Source organism: Coffea eugenioides, chromosome 6, assembly GCF_003713205.1.
Source record: "Coffea eugenioides isolate CCC68of chromosome 6, Ceug_1.0, whole genome shotgun sequence".
NCBI lineage: Eukaryota > Viridiplantae > Streptophyta > Magnoliopsida > Gentianales > Rubiaceae > Coffea > Coffea eugenioides.
Genome location: NC_040040.1, coordinates 19,187,231 through 19,212,703, shown reverse-complemented (window position 1 = coordinate 19,212,703; position 25,473 = coordinate 19,187,231). Strand labels below are relative to the sequence as shown.

Here is a 25,473-nt window from a genome sequence, read left to right as displayed (position 1 = left end):
GCGTGCGGGTGGGTCTCATCCGCCACTATCACTGGTGCAAAGCGTTTGGATCATGAATCCTCTGGACACCACTCGAAGTTGGAAACGAATATGGGAAAGCACACCTGAAAAATTGACTCAAACATCTTTTTCAGATAACATCTTGAAAGTGACAGAGGAAACACAAGGAAATTAAACAATCCAACTATCACATCATAGTCCGAGATATATATAATTTCTTGCTCTCAAAATTTTTTTTTTCCAATATAGAACTCGCGTTTGCATGATTTTTCTTTTGGCTTGTTTCTTGGAAACATTTCTGAACAATCAATTGCTTAAGGTGATATCCTATGCTAAACCCACTTTCAATTTTTGCTAGTTTCCATCTGACGATCCAATTGTACATGCATGGAATTTTCCCACAGGACAGGTGGTGGAATTGCTGGGGATTTTCTTGGATATCAGACAGTGGAAGGTTCCCTCCCCTTAAAATATTGCACCTGCCTCTCTTGCGCCCTTTTAAAAGTCCTCCTTTAACTTTTCTGGGGCTGTCATTACTGAGGAAGGTCTATACGCTCCCTGAATCAAACCGGCACTTCCAACCAACCTCCATCTCATGTGCTGACCGTTCCAGTGCTTGCCTGTTAAGCATTCTTAGATACTTGAGTTTTTTACTTTTTTTCCCAAGTCTTTCTGGGGTACCTCCTTTGAACTCTTTGTGGATTCAAGAATCAAGATTCTTTTCAATTTTTCGTTACATAAAGTAGGAAGAGTTATTAGGTGATCAGTTCTTGATTCTTTGAGTTTGTTCTTCTTTCCGTATTCTTGTTGTGTTTGTTAGAAACCAGTAAAGTTTTCTTGCTGAAATTGAATTCCTTTTCTGTTATTTGACACTTTTTCCTAGGACCCAGTTCAGTGTTCTTGGTAAACTTGGAGCCTTTTCTGATCATTTTGGGTGTTTGGGATGCTGAAGTTAATGCGGTGAGCTTTACTCAAGTTTTAAGCTTGAGAGCTTTGGAGGCCCTTACTCAGCCATGTCAGACTATGATTTCTTGTATCTGCATAGAAATATGGGCGAGAATCCTGTATGGGGTCTGTTTAAGAACATAAGGTACTGATTGATTTTGAAAAGGCTTGTGTTGTTTTCGTCAATTGTTTGTATGATGGTTGCTCTTTTAACTTTTTAGGTGGGGAGGGAATATAAGGTCTCTTGTTAGATAGAAATTTAATTTGAAGTTGATAATGTGTGGTGCAGAAATGTTTTCAAGAAGGACGAGTTAGGAGTGGAAATTGCACAGATTGCAATACCTGCAGCAATGGCCTTAGCTGCTGACCCAATTGCTTCTTTAGTTGATACAGCTTTCATTGGTCATATAGGTTTGTTCCCTTTCTTCCTGGTGTTCTTTCATCACTGCTGATACTTTACTGATGGTCTTATGTGATCGCATTTTCATTCTGAAAGTTGTGCTGTACTTTGTCCTGTTTAATCGATAAAGATTCTTTGTTCCATCCATAATTGAAAAACGTACATGAAGACTTGAGGCTTCTTTGTGCTATAGTGAAAAATTGTGCTTTTGGAGGTAATGAAAACATGTAAAGGGACTTGACACTCCAGAAAACATCAATCAGCTGAAAACAATTATCCTTCTAAGAATACCATATGACATTTTTATAAATACCAAAAAGATTTGGTTTCTGCTACTCTGGCATTGAAACATCAATTTGCATTGGACCTGCTTTTGATAAATCATATAAAAAGATTGCTAGTTTAATTTGAAGTATATTTCAAATCTTCAGATTCTTAGTACTATAGCTATGTTTATTGCAAAACTACCTAGGCTTGTGGCTGTGTTTGCAATTCACCACTTTCTTCTTCTTCTTCTTCTTCTTCTTCTTTTGTTTCTTTTTTTATTAAACTGCTCTCAGATGAATGCAGCAGCAAAGGGAATGTACTTCTCTGCTTTTTTCTTTTCTGAACTGGTTATGTTGAATACCGTTGTAGCTCTTGTAAAATATTAATTATATGCAACCTAAGTCATATCTTTCCTCTTGCTCTTTACATATTGGGTCTTGGAAAGTCGCTAGTGGTAACCTAATTGTCTGACTGATTCATCATAACTGCATGTAGGTCCAGTGGAACTTGCAGCTGTAGGTGTCGCAATTGCTGTATTTAACCAAGCATCAAAAATTGCAATATTCCCACTCGTTAGTGTGACAACTTCTTTTGTTGCTGAAGAAGATGCTACTAAAAGTTTGAGCATTGATTCACAAGAAATTGAAATAGTGGAGAATGGTGTTGCTGCAGATGGCGAAAAGGAAGAGTTGCTACCGAAAGTGGGTAAGGCTTTGACTATTTTTCTCTTTGCCATCCGTAGAAAAAAGAGCTGTGATAATTCCTTTTTTGTTGAAAATATGAAAATTCACTTTTTCAATGTTATCTATTTGATTACAGTTGTTAGTTAAATAAGCAATCTTGCTCCTGCTGTTGTGAACTTTTCCGATGTTCTCTACCTTGATACAGAATTGAGTAGCAAATCATTCAGCAGCAGCCAAGGGAAGGTGGTTGATGGTAGGCGGAACAGCAGGCATAACTCTTCCGCTTCATCAGCATTGCTCATTGGTTGTATACTTGGTATCATCCAAGCAATTTTCCTCATTTTTGCTGCAAAACCCTTGTTAAACTACATGGGTGTAGAATCTGTAAGTTAATCTTCTTAATATTAGTAATCACTTATGGTTCTTTCACACAGCCTTCACCATTTTTTAGGTGGTCTCCTCAGTATAAACAGAACATCTCATAGCTCAACTTGAATGAAGTTTCTTCTTGTTGATATTCAAATTTTGTTTAAGTTGTTTCCTATATGAGTGAAGTCGTTAAAAAGAATCCATGGAGCAACTCTTTAAGAATCAGATATACTCTTTAAGCAGGGCGTTTTGCTTTTTCTAATTTACTTCATGTCTTTCAAATTTGAAAGATAAATAGTCTGGTGGAACAGAAATATTAAGTTGTATTTTTGGTTTAATCCCTATCTTGCACCTAGTTCTTCATCAGTAGATTTTATGGAATTGTAAGAAGCAATACATGATACCTCACCTGAATGTTATACATCTCACCATGTTGAATGTATTGTGAATATTAAGCATTGTACCAGATTCTTGTTGAGACCTCCATTGGTACTTTCAAATTTAACTCATCAACCTTGTTTTGGACAAGAAGAATCTTCTCTTCAAGTCTAATCTTTAGCTTACAAGATGTAGGTCATTTGTCCATTTGGGGAGATGGTACTTCTTTTGCTTTAAGATCTATACCTAAGCTAGGATCAATTCAAATTTTATCAAGATTTCTATGAGTCATTCAGTTGTTTCTTGCAAACAGAGCAACTGGGTGTGTATTATTGTAATGACCAAAGTTGTTTTTTTCATTTCTCACTGATGAGGATATAAATTAATACCCAAAGCTGTAATATTGTCAAGTTTGTTCCTTAGCCTTGAATGTGTGAGTATCTGCTCTATACTTTCAAAATTCAAAATTTTCTTAAGGATTAGAATGTAATTGGGTTTTGGAGTAGTCAGTTGATGTTTCATAAAGATAACTGATTATACAATATTATCTAATGCAGGATTGCTTACATTTCTACAAATAGCATTTTATCTTACTTGTCACAGTATCCATTGTATCATCAATGATCATTACTGCAACCAAATGAAATAACAGTGCTTTGTTTTCTCCATGTAGAATTCACCTATGCTGAACCCAGCCCAAAAGTACTTAATAGTGAGGTCACTTGGCGCTCCAGCTGTCCTCCTTTCCTTGGCCATGCAGGGTGTCTTTCGTGGATTCAAGGATACAAAAACCCCTCTTTATGCAACCAGTAAGCAAGCTTTGAAGTTTCTTAGGCACCTTTTTTTTCTGACTAATATTTATGTTTCTCTTGCTTTTGGGGTACTAGTGGACAAATGAATCAGACTAGTTTTATACATTTACTATCTTTTGTGACAGATTTTTACCAATCTGCTCTTGTATGTGAAAATTGTTACCCTATGCAATTAGGCTGACATTGTTTACTGGAACGCAGTGATTGGAGATCTGACAAACATAATTCTGGACCCAATATTCATTTTCCTGTTTGGTTTAGGTGTTACTGGTGCAGCCATTGCCCATGTTATCTCCCAGTAAGATTTAAGTTTCACCTGTTGTAAATTATTTGTAATTTTATCTAAACTTGTAATTTTTGTATTCTTTGCTCATTTTAGTTTCTTCTCATTTGGTCTTTAAATAATTGCAGGTACTTTATTTCCCTAATACTTATGTGGAGATTAATGAGTGAAGTAGATCTTTTAGCCCCTAGTATCAAAGATCTGCAGTTGGGTCGGTTTCTTAAGAATGGTGAGTAATGTCTGATGCTAAAGACATCAATCCATTATTTGTGTTGTCCAACATCATATACCTCCTGTAACCTGCATGATGGGGGAGTTTCTTTATCACCTTAGAACTGCAGGGTTGTTGCTGATTGAATGCATAACCTTAATGCAAGAAAAGAGCTAGCTTCCATCAATGCTTGTTTCTATAAATTGGTACCTTTTGAATTGAATACAACCAGGGATGTAGGCAAATATCCATGCACATATTGTAGACCTGCAATTAGCAGTCTCATGCTGAAAAGGAAGTGATAACTGACATATAACTTGTACAACAATTATCTCTTACTTTTATCATACCCAGAGTTTACAAGTGAAATCGGACACCACTCAAGTATGTTTGCGTGGCCCTAAAAATGCAAATCCTTCTCCATACCTGCAAAAGGAGAAAAGAAGAGAAAAAATATATTGGGATGATAGTTTCATGATAGTTATTGAATCTTCTTTGCAGTATAAATGATGCTTTGCATATTTCAAAGGAAGAAGTTTGCAAAGACATACTATTGTTCAATTTGTTAAAAATAAATGAAAATTTTGTGAAGGAAAAACCAGGATGCTAAGTAATTCATAAAAGCTTTATTTCTCGATTAGCAGAGTGTCTACCTGCAACATGACATAGTTTCTAAATTCTTCATCTGTTCTAGCAATTGAAATTTGTAGTTTTGTACTCTCAGTATCTGGTTTTGCAAATGAAACCATTTATTTCATGAAATTTTCAATCAAATACACTATATTTGATCTCTTGGCTGATTTACCATCTATGCTTATTTGTCTCTTCCTCTCTTCCCCCAAAGCATTCACTTAACTTCTTCCGCCTGTTTATAGATGGAAATGTATATGCATGGAAATACTAATTTATTTTGCATACTTGGGATCAGGATTTCTGCTATTATTGAGAGTCATAGCAGCAACATTCTGCGTAACCTTGGCAGCTTCATTGGCTGCAAGGGTGGGATCAACATCGATGGCTGCTTTCCAGGTCTGCTTGCAGGTTTGGCTGGCAACCTCATTACTTGCTGATGGATTGGCCGTATCGGGACAAGTAAGGATCATTAATTCAGTGTACATTAATTGTCTTTTGTTTTTGATAAATGATGCAATTTATTATTAGTTAATCTGTACTTAATTTTGCTTATCTGAGGCTTAAAGAAGCACACTCAACTTAAAGATGATGACCGCTGAATAATGTCTAGAAAATTGGAACCATAGTGGTTATGTATATAATCTGAGAGTTCGTGATCATCTATAACTAGTATATTCTAACTATAAGCATGTGAAATGTATGTGAATGAGTCTGTTTCTTGTCCAAACTATTTGAAATATCATTTCAAGCATAACAAGTATTTAGCAGTCCAAGCACTAGAAAAGCTGATTAATTCATTTAAGGCCGAAGCTAGATAACTCATTGAACACCATGTTTAAGTCTTACTTTTGAGTGGACTAATTCCTTTGTTCTGCATAATATTCAACGCTTTATCCCATTTTTTGCTCAAATTTTAGAATGTACTTTTGATTTGTTGATGTTAAGACATAGGTAGCTTTGTTTTAATTGTTTTGTAGGCCATTCTTGCCAGTGCATTTGCAAAAAATGACTACGAGAGAGCCACAACTACTGCCTCTCGTGTCTTACAGGTACTTCCACTGTTTATACTTTTAAGAACTTCTTGTTACTTTCATTCATCTCTGCCTTTTTCTTATATTTTTTTCCTATCTATATTCTGTACTGACAAGATCTTCAACTCTGCAGTTGGGATTGGTACTTGGGCTGGTTCTTTCACTCATTGTCATTGTTATACTGAAATATGCATCAACAATTTTCACAGCAGATATAAATGTTCTCCATCTTTTAAGTTTGGGCATCCCGGTATATTTTGCTTTCCACGAAGATCTTCTTTTAAGTTTCCAGTATCGGTTAAAATGTATACTAACGGTTGAATGCAGTTTGTTGTAGTGACGCAGCCAATTAACTCTGTGGCCTTTGTTTTTGATGGAATAAACTATGGAGCATCTGATTTTTCTTATTCTGCCTACTCCATGGCAAGTTTCAACCCTTCAACTTTTCCTTTCTATTCGTGATGCTTGTCTAGAGAGAGGTCTTGTGCATTTCCTCATACTCCTGTCCATCATGTCTATCATATGATATTTTGCCAGTATGAGCACAAGTTAAAAAGAAATTTCCCTGCTTCTCAAGAAACCATAGACAAGGTTTAGCTTATCTTGTATTTTCTCCTGCAGATTTCTGTGGCAGCAGTCAGTATAATACTCTTGCTATTGCTGTCCTCGAGATTTGGTTTTGTTGGTATATGGCTTGCATTATCTATCTTCATGAGTTTGCGGGCGTTAGCTGGATTTTGGAGGTAATCTGGCATTGGTTAATGGTTATTTCTCCATAATCAATAGAAAAGAAACACTCTTTTTTCCCTTGTAGCTACAGGAGAGAACCTTTCCCTTCACATTTCCATTCAGACTATAATTTCATGAAATATTGTCAAATATGTAAATTGTTACTTAATTTCCATTTTTACACCTGCAGGATAGGAACCAGAACAGGACCTTGGCGCTATCTCCGGGGATAATTTCTGCTTATTACAGCTGGATTTGCACCGCCTCATTTTTCTTGGTTTTGGAAGAATTCCTGCCATCATTTAGGAATATGTGGCTGATAATATTAGATGGCCATAATATTAGTAGGTATAAATCACTACTTTCATTCTTTGTTGTATCAATAGCATCTTGAGAGCTGTATGAGGCAAATGATATCCATATGATCAATGTGTTTGTAAAACTGCCAAAAAACAAAAAAAAACAAAAAAAAGAAGAAGGAAAAGAAGGAGGAGGAGGAAAAATTAGGTTAGATTTTCTTCATATCCTTTTTCCTTTTAAGCCAAATGTTAGATTACATTAGAGCCATAAGAACCTTACCATGCTTTCTCTGTCAAGTTTTAATGAGAGGTGTCAGTGTGCAAAATCTAAAGACGTGGAACTGATAGCAAGATATATATCACGCCTCTTGCCCTCTACGGCTGGGGGCAGCATAAAAGCGTGAACGTTTTTAGTACCCGCACTATACCTGCCATCTGCGAGATCGCAACCTACCTCCTTAAGGCGTGATAATGGAATCTGTCTGGTATCACGCCTCATCACTCCACCTAAGAAAGGCGGAAAGTCATGCCTAACTCCTAAAGAGGTGTTTTTGGACTCGCACTTAAAAGTCTGACTAATTTAATGAGATAAAAGCACCCCTTCATGTAGGCCTGTCAACGGGTCGGGTCTAGACCCGGATCCGGACCGGATCCGTGAAATTATTGCGGGTATGGGTAGGGATTTAATTCTGTTTCCCGGATCCGGATCCGGATCCGTTTTGTCAAACAAAAAAACGGGTCGGATACGGAATATAGTATTTCGACCCGTATTAGACCCGGATCCGGATATAAATGAATTAATAATTTAAAAAATATATATTTATCAATATAATTTGATTAGGGTGATGTATTTTAATAAAGTTAATTTGATTTCTTTTCTTATTTGGTTTTTTCTTTGCATTAGTTAGAAATTAGTTTACAAATATATTTTTTTCTCATTTTTATTAGAAATTATAAATTTTGGTAAATTTGTTTGGGTAGACCCGGATTCGGATCCGGAACCCGCCGGATCCGGGTTGGGAACATAGAATAAAAGACCCGTTGGGTAAACGGGTCGGATCCGGATCCGGCATAGTAATTCGGGTCCGGGTCCGGAATAATGAATTCCGGCCCGGACCCGGCCCGTTGACAGCCCTACCTTCATGAAAGGTTGGTGATTGCGTTGATTCTTATGCCACCTAAAAACAAGAATAAGCATTTTTTTTCCCTTTTAAATTTCTTTGACCCATTATGGCATATAATAATATATCGAGGTATTATTTTACGGGAATACAGAAATATCTCTAGAAAATTCAGTGGATTACTTTTTCAATTTAAACCAATTATTCATTCTTTGCCAAAATAGATAATGGTTGTTTTGGCTATTTTGGCACACGTCGCAATCAAAGTACTTCTTCTCTTTTTTTCTAAACTATGTTGCTTTACATATTTTTAACCTTCCAAAACATGTATCCAAAACATATATTTCAGATGTTAAATTTTTGAAAAAGTAAAATTAATTAGGAAAAAAATGTAAATGCAAAGTAAGATAATAATTGTTAGTTATATATATATATAAACTTGAAAAAGGAATAACGGCGCCGTTCTTAACTGCTAGTGTATAATAGCTAGTTTTAGAAAATCGGAATAAAAAAGTATTGAAATAGATTCTTTTGATTTCTTTTCTTTTTTTTAGTTTTTTAGGCTAAAAAATCTAAAATAAAATCGGGATATGAAAAGCAGTTGAGAATACAAAATATGTTATTTTAAAATGAAAATTTAAAATCAAGTCTTGAAAATTATTTGAGGACCGCATCACGGAATAAATTGTTTAGGGTGATAATTAGCTCCACTCATTGTATTTTGATGCTACTAATGGTTATTTCCAAAATTAGGTGCCTTCATCCACCAAAACCACTCATATTAATACTACTGTGTGGCTCATATTTAAACCCTAAACCTACCAATGGATCAGACCCAATGACAATTGATTTGATCATGGCTAACCACAATACTATACCCCCCCCCCCCCCCCCTTCTCCCTCTTTGCATCACCATGAAAATAAAATTTAAAGAAGAAGAAGAATTTTGTGTAGTGCTTGATGGACCATGAAAAGTATCTTTCTATGCATGTAAAATGACATATACTCCGTATTTGAATGCTGCGTACGTGACCAATCTCAGCTCTATGGTGCCACATTTTTCATCCTAATTTTTTTTTGGATGTATATGAAGCGAATGGTCGATAAATAAAAGAAGAAAACAAAACTTTAAAAAAAAAAACCCAAAAAAAAAAAGGAAAGAAAAGTAAAGAAGGTTGTGGTACATTTTTCATCTTTAACATCATCATTTCCTGATATGATCTCAGAGAATCTCAATCCCTTTAACCTTTGTCTGAGGACTCTTAAAGTAAGTACTCTGCATTGCCTAACAAACATGGCACAGCCGCATGGAACATTCTTGTTTAACAAATATTATAGCCCCTGTTTCAACTTGATGGGCTACCTTTCTTTGTTTTTTTCTCAGGGTTTTGGGGGGAAAGAGTTAGGGATTGATGGGACGTTAAATTCATAAATGATTCAAATGTTGGTACTAGTTAATGACTTAATTGTCATTCATTGTTTGACATGGCCATTTGCTTTAATAATTTATCAAATGTTGTTATCACAGTCTTGTTTCTTTCTCCAACTTACTCTATGCCTTTTTTTTTTAATATTTATATACTTATTTACTTTGTGGTCAATATTTTTTTGGTTTTGCGTTGTTGGGGGGGTCAAGTTTCTTTCCCGTTTACTTCTTGTACTAGTTTGAAAAACTTAGAACGGACAAGGAAAAAGTTCCCCGGTTGCACGGGCACCGAAAGACAGCACGGACGTGACACTACTTTTTTCCACCCCTTTTACCTCTTCTTTTCATTTTCTTCTCATGCATGTTAATTCAAGAAAATGACTAGTCTTTAATTAAAGAGACCTTTATTTTGGGGTTCAATGAATTAAATTTAGACCCATTCTAATTGGATGGTAGGTTCTCATGGCATATTGCTCAACATCTAGATGACAAAGCACCATGCCTTCTGCGCTAAGCTAGCTAGCTAGCAAGGTAGTCTGCTATCGTGGAACGAGCACCACCGCAGACACAAGTTGCCTCAATTGATAAGAACGGATTGTTTTTTTACAAAAATTTTGTATATTCGAATCCTCCTGATGATATTTATGGGCGATCCGTAAGAATCTCTGTAAGCGAGTTATAGGTCTCAAAACATGCCTTGACCCATCGTAGTAGTGATCGGAGTCGAACTCACTCAAACTTTTATTTACCAAATAAATAAAGAATGAGCACCAACGCTCAAAATCACGAGTTTTTGGATTCCCCCTAGAAGGAGGTGGGGGGGAGAAGAAATTGTTTCTAGCATACATTCAAAAAGCTTTATGAATATTTATTGAAACAACAAATACCTAAACCCTAATAACACCAATAATATGTCATTTCACAAACAACTGTGTCTAATCGAGTTTGAATTTCACTGTGCACTGTCTGTGAAGAGAATCACGGCGTTTTAAAAAGGATAACCTTCTTGTTTAACAAGAGTTCTGTCAATAATAACATGCCCTACCCTAATTGTTAGTATTCGTGTATGGACTCAAAAAGCCCTGATTAAAATCTGAAATAGGGGCTTACACTAGAGAATGAGAGGATAATGCTAGAGAATACACGAGTTTCCTTTCAGGGGAAAAACACTTGATCAAAAGGAATAAGATTTTATCTGATCAAGATATGGTGAATGTGATTCTCTCAAGCAAATAACTGTAGGAAAGAACAGGTGGAGATGATCCCAGTAAAAATCATTTTCTACCACTGACATCTGTTATCAAGAATATCAAATCCAGAACCATAGAATATCGAACCCACATGCCGTATAAAAGTTGCATCACCAAATGAAGATCGAGTGCAATTCATTGCCATAAACGCATCCTTCTTTATTTATTTATTTTGGTGCGCAAAAGCTTCATTGTCATCACCATCATCATCATCATCTCTTAGAAAGAAAGATTCATAATTCCTAGATTATATAAAACATTTTCTCAAGCATCTGATCTGCACACGGATTGGTAGAATCCATAAGTAGATAGCCTTTTCTTGCATCCATATTCCCATGTCCACATCTCCCACAAACTCACATCCAGCTTTTGGATATTGGGATTTGGAATCCACTATGGATCAGGTTCCCATGGCTCAACTAATTCTCCAATCAGCACCATTGCCAAGAGTATAATATATGTGATGACATGACATAGGAAAACACTTGGAATAAAAATGCAACTAGCATTAAAGGAAGAAAGAACACATGCATAGAATCAAGAGTAATAAATGGTACCAATAACAGTAAAAGTTACATGCTTTACATATATAAAACTATAGGTAGTCCTTTCATCTCCTCTACTCTGCAATTCTGACAACTGTATGGTATTATTTTGGAGTTCCAACATCAGAGTCCACAGAAATTATCTGCATCAGCAACATGCTCCTTTTCTTTACCCCCTAAAGAATATGGATGTTAACCAATGAACAAATTATGAACTCCTCAAAGTAACAACCGCATCGCCATAACGATTATCCAAGCATCAGTAGCTCCACTTCAAAGAAACATTATGGCGATGGATAAAGAGAAAGAAACAATGACAAATGAACCTAATAATGCAAAAATATTGGTAATTAGGAGAGTAATAACCTAAACAGGGCCTGCTTACTCAAGTAAACCCAATCTTTCCTCATCCTTCTAAAATCTTCTTGAAATGAGACTAGAATAAAGAAAAATGGTTTTCCTCCACAATTTTGGACCTTTTCACCTTGGACCTTTTTAGGATGCAATTACCATCTTCCAAAAGCCATCGGCAACAAAAACCAAAAAAATTGAAAACTTGCTGTATTTACCAAAACCTTGCGACTTTCAAAACCTCAAGACCAGCAAAGATAAACTTTTTTTATCTTACTGAGCAATGAGATGGTCAAGCTGCATTTGATCAAGCAATGCAGTCAAAGCAGAAGGATCCATTTGATCAATTTGGTGATCTAAATTTGCGCCCTCAGCTGAAGTAGCAGCACCAGCAACATACTGTACAGACTTTTCCTTCATCTCTTGTGGAGAGTCTCTGACAAGGGACTGAACCCATGATAAATCTGGCTCCTCATTTCCAAGCTCAAATGATGATGATCTCTTAAGCCTACCAAACTCGGTGCTGACAGCCCAGTCAGGCTTCCCCATGGACGAACCCCAATTAGACCAAGTATCAGCTGGAGATCCAACTACTGCAGCTGAACTGGAGCCAAGATCGCGCGAGCTAAGACTCCGGAACTGTTGCTGCGGCTGCTGCTGCTGCTGCTGCTCACGCTGGGCGAGCATTGAAACCCTGGAACTCATAGGTGAGATGGGGTCCATGCTTCGGGGAGACATCCTCCCTGATGATGAAACTCCAAAAGAAGCCTGCAATAGAGAGTGATCAACACTTTTGGGTGAAAAGTTAGTGTTGATTGGAGACAACATGCTCTGCTGCTGCTGCTGAAACTGATTAAGAACCGCAGACTTATGAGTAGGGGAAAAAACAGCAGAAGCTAATGCCTGATCAGAGTATCTAGGAGATAAGCCCTCCACATTAAATAGGTCTTCAAGATTTGACGGTGTCATGGTTTTTGGACGAGAAGTTCGGTTTAAAGAACTTGAGTTGATATTTGGTTGAGAAATACGAGAGATTTCATCAAGGAACTGCTGCTGTTGAACATCGAACTCTGACAACATGTTTAAGTCCTCAGTAGGGATGTCTCTGGCATTGAATGATGATCTCAAGCGACTGGACTGAAGATTGCTTCCAGGGAGATGCAACGCCGGGGCATTTGGCTGTGCCCATCCCATGTTCGCAATGCCATTGGTGGAAGGAGACATGGGTGGGGTGAATGGAGATGGAGACATCATCGTAACTGATGAAGGAGAACCTGGTAAGAAGTTCATTCCAGCAAAATCCACAGCATTAGTGCTGGAGGGGCCCGTGCGAGGAGACGGAACAGCAGAACCAGTAGACACATACAAGGGGCGCATCTCCTCTTGTGTGTGGGCAAAGAAGCAAACTCTTCTATTGCAACTTGTACCATCTTTACAAAGCCGAGTCCTATACTGTGCAGGGTGAAGCCAGCACTCGAAAACCCCATGAGCATATTCACACATATCCCCCCTTCGACAAGTTCCCTTGCGAAAATCTGGGCAAGGAACGCAGCTGTAGTGGAACTTTCTCGGGTCCCTTCTTCGAGCATTTTCACCAGGATGGACAAATGGGCACTCTGTCCAATCATGTGAATAGGCACGAGAGCAGGGTCGAACCTTAAATGAATACATTCTGAACTCATCTGTTGAATAGATGCTGTTCTTAATGTCAGGCAAGGATGGATCAACAGGGTACTCTTTCTTCTCTGACATGGATGAGGCAGGAAGATCGCTAATCTTTGGAGAAGAAGTTGAATCTGAATGAGATGATGGAGATCCATTACCAGGGGATGGAGAAAGAGGCGGTGAATTGGAATTCGAATTTGAAGTAGTTGTTGACACCCTGAGTCTGTGGTCACCAAGTGAAGCTTCAGTACTGAGAAGCTTTTCAAGTAGAAGTTTCCTTTCCTGGAACTTAGGACAGACAATAATGACATCAATAGGTCGATGACCATTGATGTCCATCAAGTTTGGATCAGCACCAGCAGCTAAAAGCAATTTCACAGCATCAACGGCCTTTATGGATCCACCAGAGGCAGCACAGTGAAGTGCGGTGCTCTTGTCAAGACCACAAGACCGATTAACATCTATTTCAGGCAGAGATAGAATCAGTTCCAAAACATCGATGCTGCCATATGTAGCAGCAACCATCAAAGGAGTCCTTTCCTCAAGAACCATTTGCTTTGAGCCCTTTTGGCGGCCATACCACAACCCAACTTCATCAACGCTAGTTGGGTCCGGTTCCACCCATCTTTTGAAGCCATCCATGTCATTGTTGGCAGCAAGCTCAAGCACACTGGCCAAAACATCTTCAGTTTCAACAGTTAAATGATTCATGTCCATTATTATCAATAACCAAAAGGAGATGATACAATTTGAGGCAGTCTTCACTTTAACCGCTCCAGTCCATAAAACATACTTCCATTTCACACTGCAAATAAAAGATTTGATATTAGTATCACACTAATACAATCAAGTCAGATTAGTGACAGACAAGCACAAAGAGCAGCTATTTCCAATCAAAAGCTTGGCAATATGAAAGAAAGCCACTTGGCAGAATAGACCAAAATTATGTTCAAAATTGTGGATATTGTACAAGAACAAGAAAGGAAACAAATAAACATTAAAATATAACGGGAAAGAGATAAACTTTTATGTAAAAACGGAAAAGCAATAAAATTTGAAAAATATTTTGACTGGCCAAAGAGATAATCAGATTGGACAATTAAAAGTTACCATTTTTGGAACAGACTCATCCATATGCTCACCAATTTATATCAAATAATGGATGAGGTTCACATGTGCAAGTGTATCTGTATTTGTGAGAGCTAAAATGCCCCCAAACTTGCGGCAGTATCATTATCGATTATTTTCTGAAAAATGACGAAATGCCATTCCTGGTTGGTGAAAACACTTCTGAAAGAAGAAGATTTCTCCACTTTGGAACTTGGATTTCAATCTTTGGGACATAAAAGCAAATGACAGAAAAGGCAAATGAATCTAACCTTTCTGCCTAGGATTGGACATAACCAAACCACTAAAACACCCTCTCCTCTCCTCCCCCCAATCTCAGAATCCCAATCCAGGGGGTTGAGTTCGGTGGCAGTGCGGTTATTGACAGAAAAAGAACTTTGCTTTATGCATTAACAAAGGTTTCTTCTTTGTACATTGACTTAGGGCTCTTCAAACTTCTGAAGTGTAAAGCACAACATTTTATTCATATACGAAAGCCACTTCCTTTTCCAGTACTCTATTTTTCAGGAACCATATGGATCATGTAAAAGAGATAAAGAAGAAAGTAGAAAGAAAATCTAAAACAACTATATAATCATATAAAACAAATTGATTAAAACAAGAAAGAGGGAAAAAAAGGACCAAGAAGCAAAGATGCATCAACAGTTTAACAGCAAAACCCCTCAACACAAAGAAACTAAGCTAATTTAATAAAATAAAATAGAACCTGAAAATAAAGTCAATCAAGAAAAGGAAAAGAGAGTCGCTAAATCCCCACCTAACAACAAAACAACATCATCCCTTGACACATTTATAGACATAGACACAAATATTTGCTCACATCAAAAAGCTTCTTATCTGCATGCACATATATATACATCAGAATCTCGATATAATCTCAAGAAGCAAAGATTGAAAAGGCAGCACAAAGAACTTACAAACAGAAAAGAAAAAAATGAGCACAAATTGAATAACATGCAAAAGATGAATGAAGTAATAGTAATACTAACATTTCTTACCACTATAAATTGGTTCAGCTGCTAATCAGAATAACAAAACTCCTTCAGCAGCTCCATTCTTCCAGTGCATGCATAATAAAAACAATCTGTAAAGACAGGGAAAATCGGGAAAATAGAAGAAGGGATGAGTTTATAGATCTAGAGAACAAAAGGGATGAAAGGAAAAGTTGTGAAGCAAAGAGAAGAAGAAGAAGAACTGTAGAAGAGGGAGGTGCTTGTTAGTTTAGTTTAGTGCTCTGTTTGTTTTTTTCTCCTCAGTTTCTTCTTCTTTCTTTCTGTTTCGCCATTACCTATGTCCTTCTTTTCTTTCTTTCTTTCTTCCCCTTTACTTTCTTTCACTCTCAATTGTCTCGAGAATCTCTCAACTCATGATCAAGACCATCATTATTATATTACAAAAAATAGCACTGAAAATTTTTTATTTTTTTTAAAAAAAGTAATACTCGATCACTCCTCCTCTCTTTTTTCTATTTCTTTTTACACACAGTTGAACACCACTCTCTCTCTTTGTCTGGAGTAATTTTTGATTGAAATGAACGCCTACCCAATAGGGGATAAACCGTTTTTATATATGTCCAAACAAAGATTTAGTAAATGTTTCTTCGGAGTAATATTTTTCTCAAAGAAAGAAAGTGGACTGCGATGTCTTTTTGATTTTGAGGTGCTATCCTATGCGTCCATGGTTCTGAACCATTCCGACCTGGTACCAATAGGAGAGCGTGTGCGGAAATTTGACCGTGGAGACTACAAATCTAATATGGATATGGTATAATGGCTTTCATTATGATTTAAGTTTCACATTCTTTTCTTTAGGCTTAAATTCATATATTCACTTCAACATTTCCAATTTATATGTGGGGATTTCAATTCTTTTAATTGCTATTGTTAGGATTCACTATAATTAAAACGACAAAGGAAAGATTGTGTCGATAGTTAGTCGAAAAAATATGCCACGACAAAAGAAAAATATATGTATTTTAAGTATAAAACGACAAAGGAAATATTATGTTGATAGTTAGTTAGCCGGAAACATATATCGTGACAAAAGGAAAATATATGCATTTTAAAAATAAAATGACAAAAGAAAATTTGAATGGTCAGTCAGTCGAGAAAAAGGAAAGATTTCGTTGACAGTTAGTTACGACGGAAGAAAATTTGAATGGTCAGTTAATCAAAAAAATGTATCACGACAAACGGAAAATAAATGTACTTCAAGAATAAAACGACAAAACGAAGATTGTGTTGATAGTTAGTCGAGAAATATACCACGACAAAAAGAAAAAATGTATTTTAATGAAAAGATTTTCTCGGCATCTAAACGACAAAATTAAAGATTTTGTTGCTCTTTATCTTTAGAAACGCTAACCAATAGCACAAAAAAAGCGTTTTCGGTCAAATGTTATTTTCATAAAATAATTACTTTAATTTTATTTAATCATATTTTATTTGAACAGGGACATCAAGAATATTTTGACGGCCAAAAAAATTATAAATACACAATTCATGTATTTAACACGTACAAGTAAAATGGCTCCTTTTAAATTGTCATAATTTATTACACTATCATAAATTGTCATACACATTGCTTCACAATGAATTTTATAATTTCTTGATTTCCATCCCAATGATTATATTTACAATCTTAATTGAAGTCCGAATGTTCTTAATTAGAAAACTCTTAGAGGAAATAGAATTTTCACAACAAAAGGAGCGTAAAACTATTTCAAGAATGGAAATAATTTCTCCACGGTTAGTCGATAAAATCAAATATTTTTGTTTTTCTCACATTTAACAATCCATTCACAAAACAGTTAAAACAGCAAAAAGAAAAGCCATTTTTAAGTCAAAACTATTTTCATTCAAATAACTATTCCATTATTACTTATTAATCATTTTTTATTTGAATACAAACAATGACAATATCTCAACAATGAAAGACAATATCCTAATAAAATGAATTTCGTGCATTTAACCCATAAAATTGCTTCCTACATATCGTCATGATTTATTTCGCCACCACAAAATATCATAGACGTTGCTCTTACTATGATTTTATATTTTCTTGATTTTCCTCTTTATCATGATTTCTATCATTATAGCTAAAGTCTAAATCTCAAAATATTTATCATCATTATTCTCTTAGAGAAAGAAGAGCTTTTCGAAATGGGCTAGTAGTTGAGTAAGCTTTGCAAATTACCACACCCAAAAAAAAAAAAAAGAAAACTAGTGAGGGAAGGTAAATTCATTTTACTTTTAGTACCTTATTGGCTCTACTTCTCTACACGTCATAAGATCATTGTGCCTGGTTGTGGATACAAAAGCACCAGATCATGCCCTTCACTTTCTAGTTTTAACCGCAAGCAAAACCTCAAAACTTCACCCAAATTCACTCCACATGAAAGTGAAATTCGGTCAGCTGGAACCAGAACCACATCCACAGGTAGCACCGTATCCCTGTGCAACTTTACTACGTGGCGGCACCACCCTATTTTACAATCCACAAACTTTATGACGCAAATAACCCTCTCTTTTTCTACAATGACGTGAGCTCTTCGAATGAACTCTTCCCACGTCCCCAAGTGCCAGGCCCTGTAACAGAATTGTCCGCACCGGTTCGACTTGGAGTGGTGAGGGAACCGGCTGGATGAGTGAGAGACGTCACTAAAGTCACCGGTTAGGTAAGCAAATGGCGCAGGGGTAACCGGTTGAAGCAGTGGCAGCGCGTGGGAGCGTGTTGGATAAAGATTAAACTGGAATTGAATGCGTGGTTGAGTTCCGCGAATTGGAGTCTCGGATTTCAGGGAAAGGTCAATTTTGGTTAAATGTTGAAGTCAAATCGCGTGGGGGGATAAAAAGCATGGCGCACCAACGACTAAAAACACCGGAAATTAAATTTAGCAAAAATAAAATTTCAAAATTTTTATTAATTCAAAAAATTTTATTTTTCGCTTGTATTAGAAATTAAAGCAATTATTATTTCTTTTGTAACGAGGAGGGAAAGAAATCCAAAAAGTGGATTGGATTTTGCAGACAAATAGTTATCAATAATTAAAGAAATTGTGGCAAGGGAAGAGACATGACAGCCGCCGCAGTTGACTAAAAGAGACAATGCAAAAACTGCAAAATTGAAAACTTTTTGGCCTTCCTATCGTTTCAGAAGATAAAAAAACTTTTGGCCTAATTTTTTTGGGATGATTTAGAAACCTTCCTGAGGTTTCACGAAATATTATTTAGCTTCGTTGAGGTTTTCAAAATCTCGTTTTAGCACCCTTGAATTGACATTTTGGTTATATTGTCAGCCCTTCTAATAAAAATTAACATTAAAAAATTCATGTTAGATGAGAGAGACTATTTTAGTGCCCTTATTACCCCTAGCTATCAAAAAATGAACATTTTACAAATCAAGGAAAAAAGTATTGAATTGGAATTATTTTAAAAGCAAGGGAATGAAAATTGATAAGCATTTATGTTGCAGCAAATAGTTAATTCTATAGCAGAGAGAGACAGTAAAAGCAAATACTATATTTTAAATCATTTCTATAAATAAAACCTTCTACTGTGTTGAAGGAAATTAACATATAAAACTCATGCATTTGAGCAAAAAACCTCAGCAATAGATGAAATTGAACTTCAATATCATACGGAGAATTTACTCGAAATAGACCGATCTTTTCATGGGTGTGAAAAAATAAAAATTTTATTATAAAAAGAAAAAGTCAAATTTGAAAAACTAAGACATCCAGAGCTTCAATTATTTCATCTCTCTCATGCTCTATGTGAATAGGAACAAATAAATAGATAAATATAGTTGTATAACACAAAAAAAGGGGAAAAAGTACCTGCAATTCTTCTAATCCAAATGCGCTGAATATTTTATTGATTAAATTCTATATTTCGTTGACATTTGCAATTCAATAACATGTGTGTGTGTGTGTGTCAACATTGTTAAAAAAAATCAGGAAACTTAGAGAAATAAAAACAAGTTTAGGAAGTTTAAATATTAGGGTATTATTGATAATTCTTCACCTTTAATATTAGCATGTGGTCTCACCATCACTTCAAGGGCATTAAGTAAGATTTTAAAAATTCCAGGGAAGCTATGTTATATTTTGTGAATCCTCAAGAGATGTTTCTAAAATTATTCCTTTTTCTTTTTTTTCTAGGAGCTCTACTGGGCCATTAATTAATACTAGTTGAAAAAGGCAACGAAGCACGTGAGAAAGGAGATGAAAAGAATAGTGGGAGAAAAAATCAAGAGAAAAGAAAAAGTTGTAGGCAAAACACATTGCAATATATGTCATAGAAAGAATAGGAACTATGGTCCGAGGAATTAGAATCATCCATTTTTAGTTCCTCTTGTGGGCACCTACCGTTGGTGGGTAATTGCATGAATTTGAAAGTTTCATGTCAAGCAATCTAGCAAGTGGGAATTTCCTTTTTTTTTCTTTATTCTTCTTTGTGGTGAATCTAATTTTAGAGCAACAAGGAGAAAATAATTAATCAATAAACAAATATGTAGTTTGATCATCAAGAATTGTTTTTTTTTTCTTTTTTGCTGCAAAGTTGCAAAATTTTCTTTCAAATGTACAATTAATCCCAGCTTGTAGGAGATTAAAATTACAATAATGTGTATGCATTTCAACTCATGTTTATTTGATGCTTACACAAATTGCCTCTATCATTGTAATTCTTAGTGATCATTTAAAAATGTATTTCAAGAAATGTTAAGGGGGGATTATGTTTTTCTTTTGCTTTTGGCTGGTCTGTGAGAATGGGTAGGTGATACAATAAGTCTTCTGAATTGCATTACCATTGACTTTACTCAATTAATTGTCTTAAACTTACGCAGAGTATTGCTTAATCTTTTATCTTTCTGACTAATTCTGTGCCCGCTTCGATAATTAAGAGGCAGAGACTTTGTCCACCAAAAAAAAAAGGTAATTAATTAACAAACAGTAATGTGTAATAAATTCTACTTATATAAGTCCCTAGAGATGTAATCAATCAATGAAGGATCATTTAAGCCAATGAGTAAGGTAGAGCAATGCCAGAAAATTGCAAACGTTAATTCTATCTAAGTAGAAATTCTCTTTTTTGGTTCAACAAACTAAAAATGATTTTTTAACAACCTCCAAGATAGATTTATATTTTTAACATGAACTATCAAGTCTTGAATTATTTCTCTTTCCCGTTTGTTTTATTTTTTTTGAGTGATTTACTTTTCCCTATAGGCTATGTGCCACAAATATTAAAAAGTATCTATCAATGACTTAAAAATCACTTTTGCACCTAAAAATATGAATACAAAACTAAAATACTAGAAATATGAATGACAACTATGTCAAATTTTGAATTTCAAATACAATTTTTTTCACATGTGCCATAAATCCAACAGTAATAGTGTTTATACTATCAGTGTATATAAGATTTAATCTTATTTTTCAAAGAATTATCTTTGATAGGAAAGTCGATGAGGCCTTAATTCATCGACTAAAGTTGAAATTTTAAAACTTAGAAGTTCTGAGTTTCAATTTTCATTTTTGGCTCTCCGTTTTTCAAATTCCACGCCCTCCCCACTTTGCCCAAAAAAAGAAAAAAAAAATCTCTGATAAAAAAATTCAAACCATTTTATATTTCTACATTTTATTACTAATTTTTGAACTGCATATATACACACACGACCTTTCCCCTAAGTTTGTGGCCATTTTTTGGTGGTGAACCTGAAAATGATATATATCCGTTCACAAAATGAATATTCATGCCAGGCTAGGCCGTGCTTATTTATTTGTTTATTGATGTCTTTGTGACGCCAATAATCGGTCGTGCTGCGAGAGTAACACGTGCAGTTGGAGCCATGAATGAAGACATTTGGACGATGGAGAGCTAAAGCAGCCCAGCAGAAAAGGCCGAGGGGCTCAGGCGATGTTATGACGTCCGTCTCTCTTGCTCGAAATGTCCGGACTCCACCCTTGCTTACGTAGGAGGCTTGCCTGGGCATTGCGGTGGATTTCGGCGGTGCTTCTTCCTTATTCAACTTTCTCATGCTCATAAATCATGTAAATACACATTTGAACGTGCACAAGAGGTGGCACTACTTCAAAAAGTCAAAAAGAAAACAGAGATGAGATCATAAATAAAAAGAATTTATGACGCAGGGAAACAAAAAGGAGAAAAGACGCCTGGGGAGACACGACTGTTGTTCATAACTAAGGCTTATAACTAAGCAAAATAGGATGAAAACTCTTTGTTGTTTATGCACAAAAGGGGTGGAAGTATTCAAATGCACTACTACAAAGTTTACTCGTTGATCATTTCATACTTGTGGTATTTTTATTTCATAGTTGTGGATGTGATGCAAAACACCAATAATATTTAGGATTGTTAGTGGAGTCGGGTCAATCCAAACTCACTGAACCTAAATTTTAATTGGTCCGAATAGAGATTTAGTTTAAATATTAGGTCCAAATTAAATGTAAATCGAGTTTGGATCATACTAGTTTCAATCTCGATTAAAGTCTAGCCTATATATAAGTATAATTATATATGTAAAATATATATAATAATATCCATAATTATACATATTACGACATAAAATGTTAATAATTTATATATAAATTTGTATTAATTCATAATTATAAAATATATATTATACATAACTATGTATTTAATTATGAATTTGGATCAAACCCAATTTGAAACCGAAATTTATATAATAGTATGAGTTGAGTTTGAACTTACTAATATGAGCTCGAAACGTAAAAGTTCAAAGGCCAAAATTTCATATAATTTGTGAGCAAAGTTTGGCCTTGCTAAAACATAGCTCAAAAAGCCCAATTGGCATCCCCAATAATATTACCCCATTATTTGATTGTCTTGTTTTGAGAAAACATTATTGGGCTTGTTTAGATACAAATTTTTTATTTTCAAAAAAATAAAGACTTGCATCATAAACATAGTTTGCTAACCATCTTTTTATATTTTTAATCATATTTTCATTTCACATATATCACATCATAAAAATGTCACAATATATATTTGCAAATAATCTCCTATTGAAGCACACATATTGTTTGTCTAGAATACTCATCTATAGTATTTTTTTATAAATACTCCAAGAAAACTATACATTATCTAAAAAAATACCCAAAACAATACACAAAAATTGCTAAAATACCTAAAACATTCACACAGCTATATGCATTTCCACATCAACCACCACGACCTACTACTCTTCATCTCCCTCTCCATCCTCTGTCTATTTTCTGTCCTTAACCATCTATCCGCTTCTTCTACGTCTCCTATTATCTTTTTCATCTTCTTTTTCTTATGACCAAAATTGTAGGAAAAAAGGCCTGAGAAGTAATAAACAGAGGGTAAACAAAGGGGATTGGAAGAAATAAGGTGGCTAGAGGAAGGTGGGGAAATGATAGTTGGGGAAAAAAAGAGATGAGGGAAGGGTGGGGAAAATGAGAGTGGCAGAGATAGAAATAGTGGGTGGCGAGGGAAAAGAAATAGGAAAAGAGGGGGAAAGAAGACGTGGGAGATGTCGAAGGAGTGGAGAAGTAATTTTACTATGATCTCTAAAAATACACTAATAACACATTAAAAAGATAGGATAATTTCAAAAACCTCCCTTGAGATTTTTGACAATTTCACTCATATTCCTTCAGATTTGAATAATTACACTAATCTCTCTTCAGCAGTAAAATAACTATAATGTTCTTCACTTATAGATAATTTCAACAAACGATAAAACCTTACAACTATAATCAAGTTTTCATTCTAAAGCAACTGCTACCAAACAAACAAACTCTTCTCTTCCCTCTCAGTGCCTCACTCTTCTGTCTTCTGTCTTCTTCCTCTCATCATCCATTCTTTGTTCCACAGCCGCCATCTATACTACAATTTGAAACATCCTGAATCCTTGTTAGTAAGGAAATATACCTTTTTTTTATTTATTTTTTGTTTTTTTTCTATTTTTTGTAAGAATTGTAGAATTGAAATTGCCAAATGACAAGTTGGAGGAGTAGATTTGTTGTCAAACTAAATGAAAATGAAAATGATGGTGGTGATATAGACTACAAATAAGAAAAAAAAGTAATGGCTAAAAAAAGGACATGAATTGAGGATTGGGGAAGGTTACCCTATTATGTTGATTGTGCAAAATAGATTTTTGGGATATAAAAGTTGCAATCGGATTTGCCTACGGATATAGGATTTGGTCGCTAGTATTGCTATAGGCTGCTCTGTGTTGGCATTCTCGATGGGTTAGATTATTTTAGCATTAAGAATGTTGTAACCATTAGGATTGAAGTTTAAATAGTGACATTGGTCAATTCAAATATTGAATTTAGGCCCAGAAAAATGAGGGTAAATACTAGGTTGGAAGCTTTGGGACAACGAAGGTGGGAGATATTGGGTTGTCAAAATTGTAAGAATATAAAGATCAAGTCGAGATGGACAAGTTGAGGTGAATTGTTGAATTTGTCAAGATAGTGGTTATACCGTTTGCAATGGTTGTAGCGTGGATGAAAGCCATAAGTGAGTTTTTTTTCTTCTAACAAAAGGGTATTTTAGGAGTCTTGAGGACAAATTTAGCATATTGGATTTATATTGTTACTGAAATACTTACAATAGGGGAGGTAGGCATAATTTTTTAAACTAAAGAGGAGCTACCTGCAATAATTAGATACCTTAAGGAAGGTTTCTGAAATTATCCCTAAAAACATTTGAAAAATATCACATTAAATGTTTTATTGGCACACTTTCTATTGTTCAATTATTATGAAAATATACCTAAAAAACACACATCTAAAAGATTCCTGTGTTTCCATAAACAAGAACCAAAAGGGTTCTTGGATTGGGTTATTTAACAAGATCTTGCTATATATTTTGTTCCTTAAAAAATCTAGGGATTTTAGGATTGAAAAAATGCCTTCCTCCACTCACCGTCCCAAAAACCACTGTCCCATACTACTTTCCCTACCCTCTTGCACTCTTTCCTTACTGCCTCTCCCCATCTTTCATAATCCTTCTCACTTTTCCCTTACCAACACAACATCCATTTCCTTTCTTACCCCTATCCTTACAACTACATTCCCGCCACTCCTTTCCTGTTCCCTCATTTTTCACTCCAAACCCTAATCTAGTAGAGTTTTGAGAAATGGGAAAGTAAATAAGACTGGAGATGCAGGGCATACGGGAGATATGGGAAAGAAAGGAACATGGACGCTAGCGGGGAAAGCGGGAGGGGAGACGGGGGAGTTTAGGGGAAAAAGTGAGAAATGAAAAATTGTTAAAGAAGAAGGGTGAGAGAAGGGGGTTGCATAGATAGGACAAAGCAAGGGATGGCCAAGAATAGTCAAAACGGAAAGATAAAAGGTTATTGCGTGTGTGTGTGTGTTTTTTTTTTTTAGTGTTATTGGAGTTATTTTTTCATGTGCTTTTGAGGGTCAGTTCTATTGCTTTTATTTTAAAAATTTTGACTTTTTTAAAGGAAACCAATCGAACAAATTTGTACATACTCATCACTACTAGTTCTATTTTCTATTTTTCTTTTTATAATTTCTACCACTTTTTTTGTGCCTCTATTGATCTCATGTCAAATCTATTAATTATTGGGAGCAATCACCACAATAGAGAAAGGTAAAATGTTCATTTTAAACATAAGGTAGAATTTGAAATGTTTTAAATGTGATGCGGCACTATGTAGAAGTTAGTATTTAGGGCAAAAAGATTATTTAGCCCTCAAACTTTAAGGGTCTCATACTTTTAGTCCTCTAACCATTATTTGTATCTTTTTAACCCCTAAAATTATTTAAAATGTGTACTCATACCCCTTTCATCAATTTAAACCATTAACTTTAGGGAAATATATTTCAAAATGACGTAGTTTTGATCTTCTTCTTCTTCAAATCAAAACCGGTGGCTATTGATCTATTCACTACCA

The 25,473-nt window shown here is 35.4% G+C and overlaps 2 protein-coding genes across 12 annotated transcripts; one reads left to right on the top strand and one right to left on the bottom strand.

The window, feature by feature from the left end:
• Positions 1–130: 130 nt before the first annotated feature.
• LOC113772976 (protein DETOXIFICATION 42-like) lies at positions 131–7,366 on the top strand. 8 transcript variants are annotated; one of them, XM_027317482.1, is made up of 15 exons: positions 131–319; positions 410–677; positions 884–1,090; positions 1,235–1,356; positions 2,108–2,317; positions 2,501–2,679; positions 3,716–3,851; positions 4,056–4,152; positions 4,266–4,366; positions 5,277–5,440; positions 5,959–6,030; positions 6,146–6,262; positions 6,340–6,435; positions 6,634–6,755; positions 6,932–7,366. In XM_027317482.1, exons 3-15 carry the CDS (start codon positions 1,014–1,016, stop codon positions 6,972–6,974), a joined length of 1,536 nt encoding a protein of 511 aa, XP_027173283.1. In that variant the 5' UTR covers positions 131–319; positions 410–677; positions 884–1,013; the 3' UTR covers positions 6,975–7,366. The 8 variants fall into 8 exon arrangements, with proteins under 8 accessions (XP_027173283.1, XP_027173288.1, XP_027173287.1 ...); XM_027317487.1 differs by having other exon boundaries at positions 405–597; XM_027317486.1 differs by having other exon boundaries at positions 405–622; positions 896–1,090.
• A 3,962-nt stretch (positions 7,367–11,328) lies between these two features.
• Positions 11,329–15,964, bottom strand: LOC113775769 (zinc finger CCCH domain-containing protein 30-like). Of its 4 annotated transcripts, XM_027320775.1 has the most exons (4): positions 15,815–15,964; positions 15,525–15,610; positions 12,011–14,203; positions 11,329–11,558 (listed from the first exon to the last, which is right to left on the bottom strand). In XM_027320775.1, the coding sequence occupies exons 3-4, from the start codon at positions 14,113–14,115 to the stop codon at positions 11,552–11,554; spliced, it is 2,112 nt and encodes a 703-aa protein (XP_027176576.1). In that variant the 5' UTR covers positions 14,116–14,203; positions 15,525–15,610; positions 15,815–15,964; the 3' UTR covers positions 11,329–11,551. The 4 variants fall into 4 exon arrangements, with proteins under 4 accessions (XP_027176576.1, XP_027176577.1, XP_027176575.1 ...); XM_027320776.1 differs by lacking the exon at positions 15,815–15,964 and having other exon boundaries at positions 15,516–15,798; XM_027320774.1 differs by lacking the exon at positions 15,815–15,964 and having other exon boundaries at positions 15,525–15,798.
• Positions 15,965–25,473: the final 9,509 nt, after the last annotated feature.

Coding starts and splice junctions, on each gene's coding strand:
- LOC113772976 (XM_027317482.1), top strand. CDS start 1,014: ATGTCAGACTATGATTTCTTGTATCTGCATAGAAATATGGGCGAGAAT. Junction 5,441..5,958: donor GATTGGCCGTATCGGGACAA/GTAAGGATCATT, acceptor ATTGTTTTGTAG/GCCATTCTTGCCAGTGCATT. Junction 6,436..6,633: donor CTTATTCTGCCTACTCCATG/GCAAGTTTCAAC, acceptor TTTCTCCTGCAG/ATTTCTGTGGCAGCAGTCAG.
- LOC113775769 (XM_027320775.1), bottom strand. CDS start 14,115: ATGGACATGAATCATTTAACTGTTGAAACTGAAGATGTTTTGGCCAGT.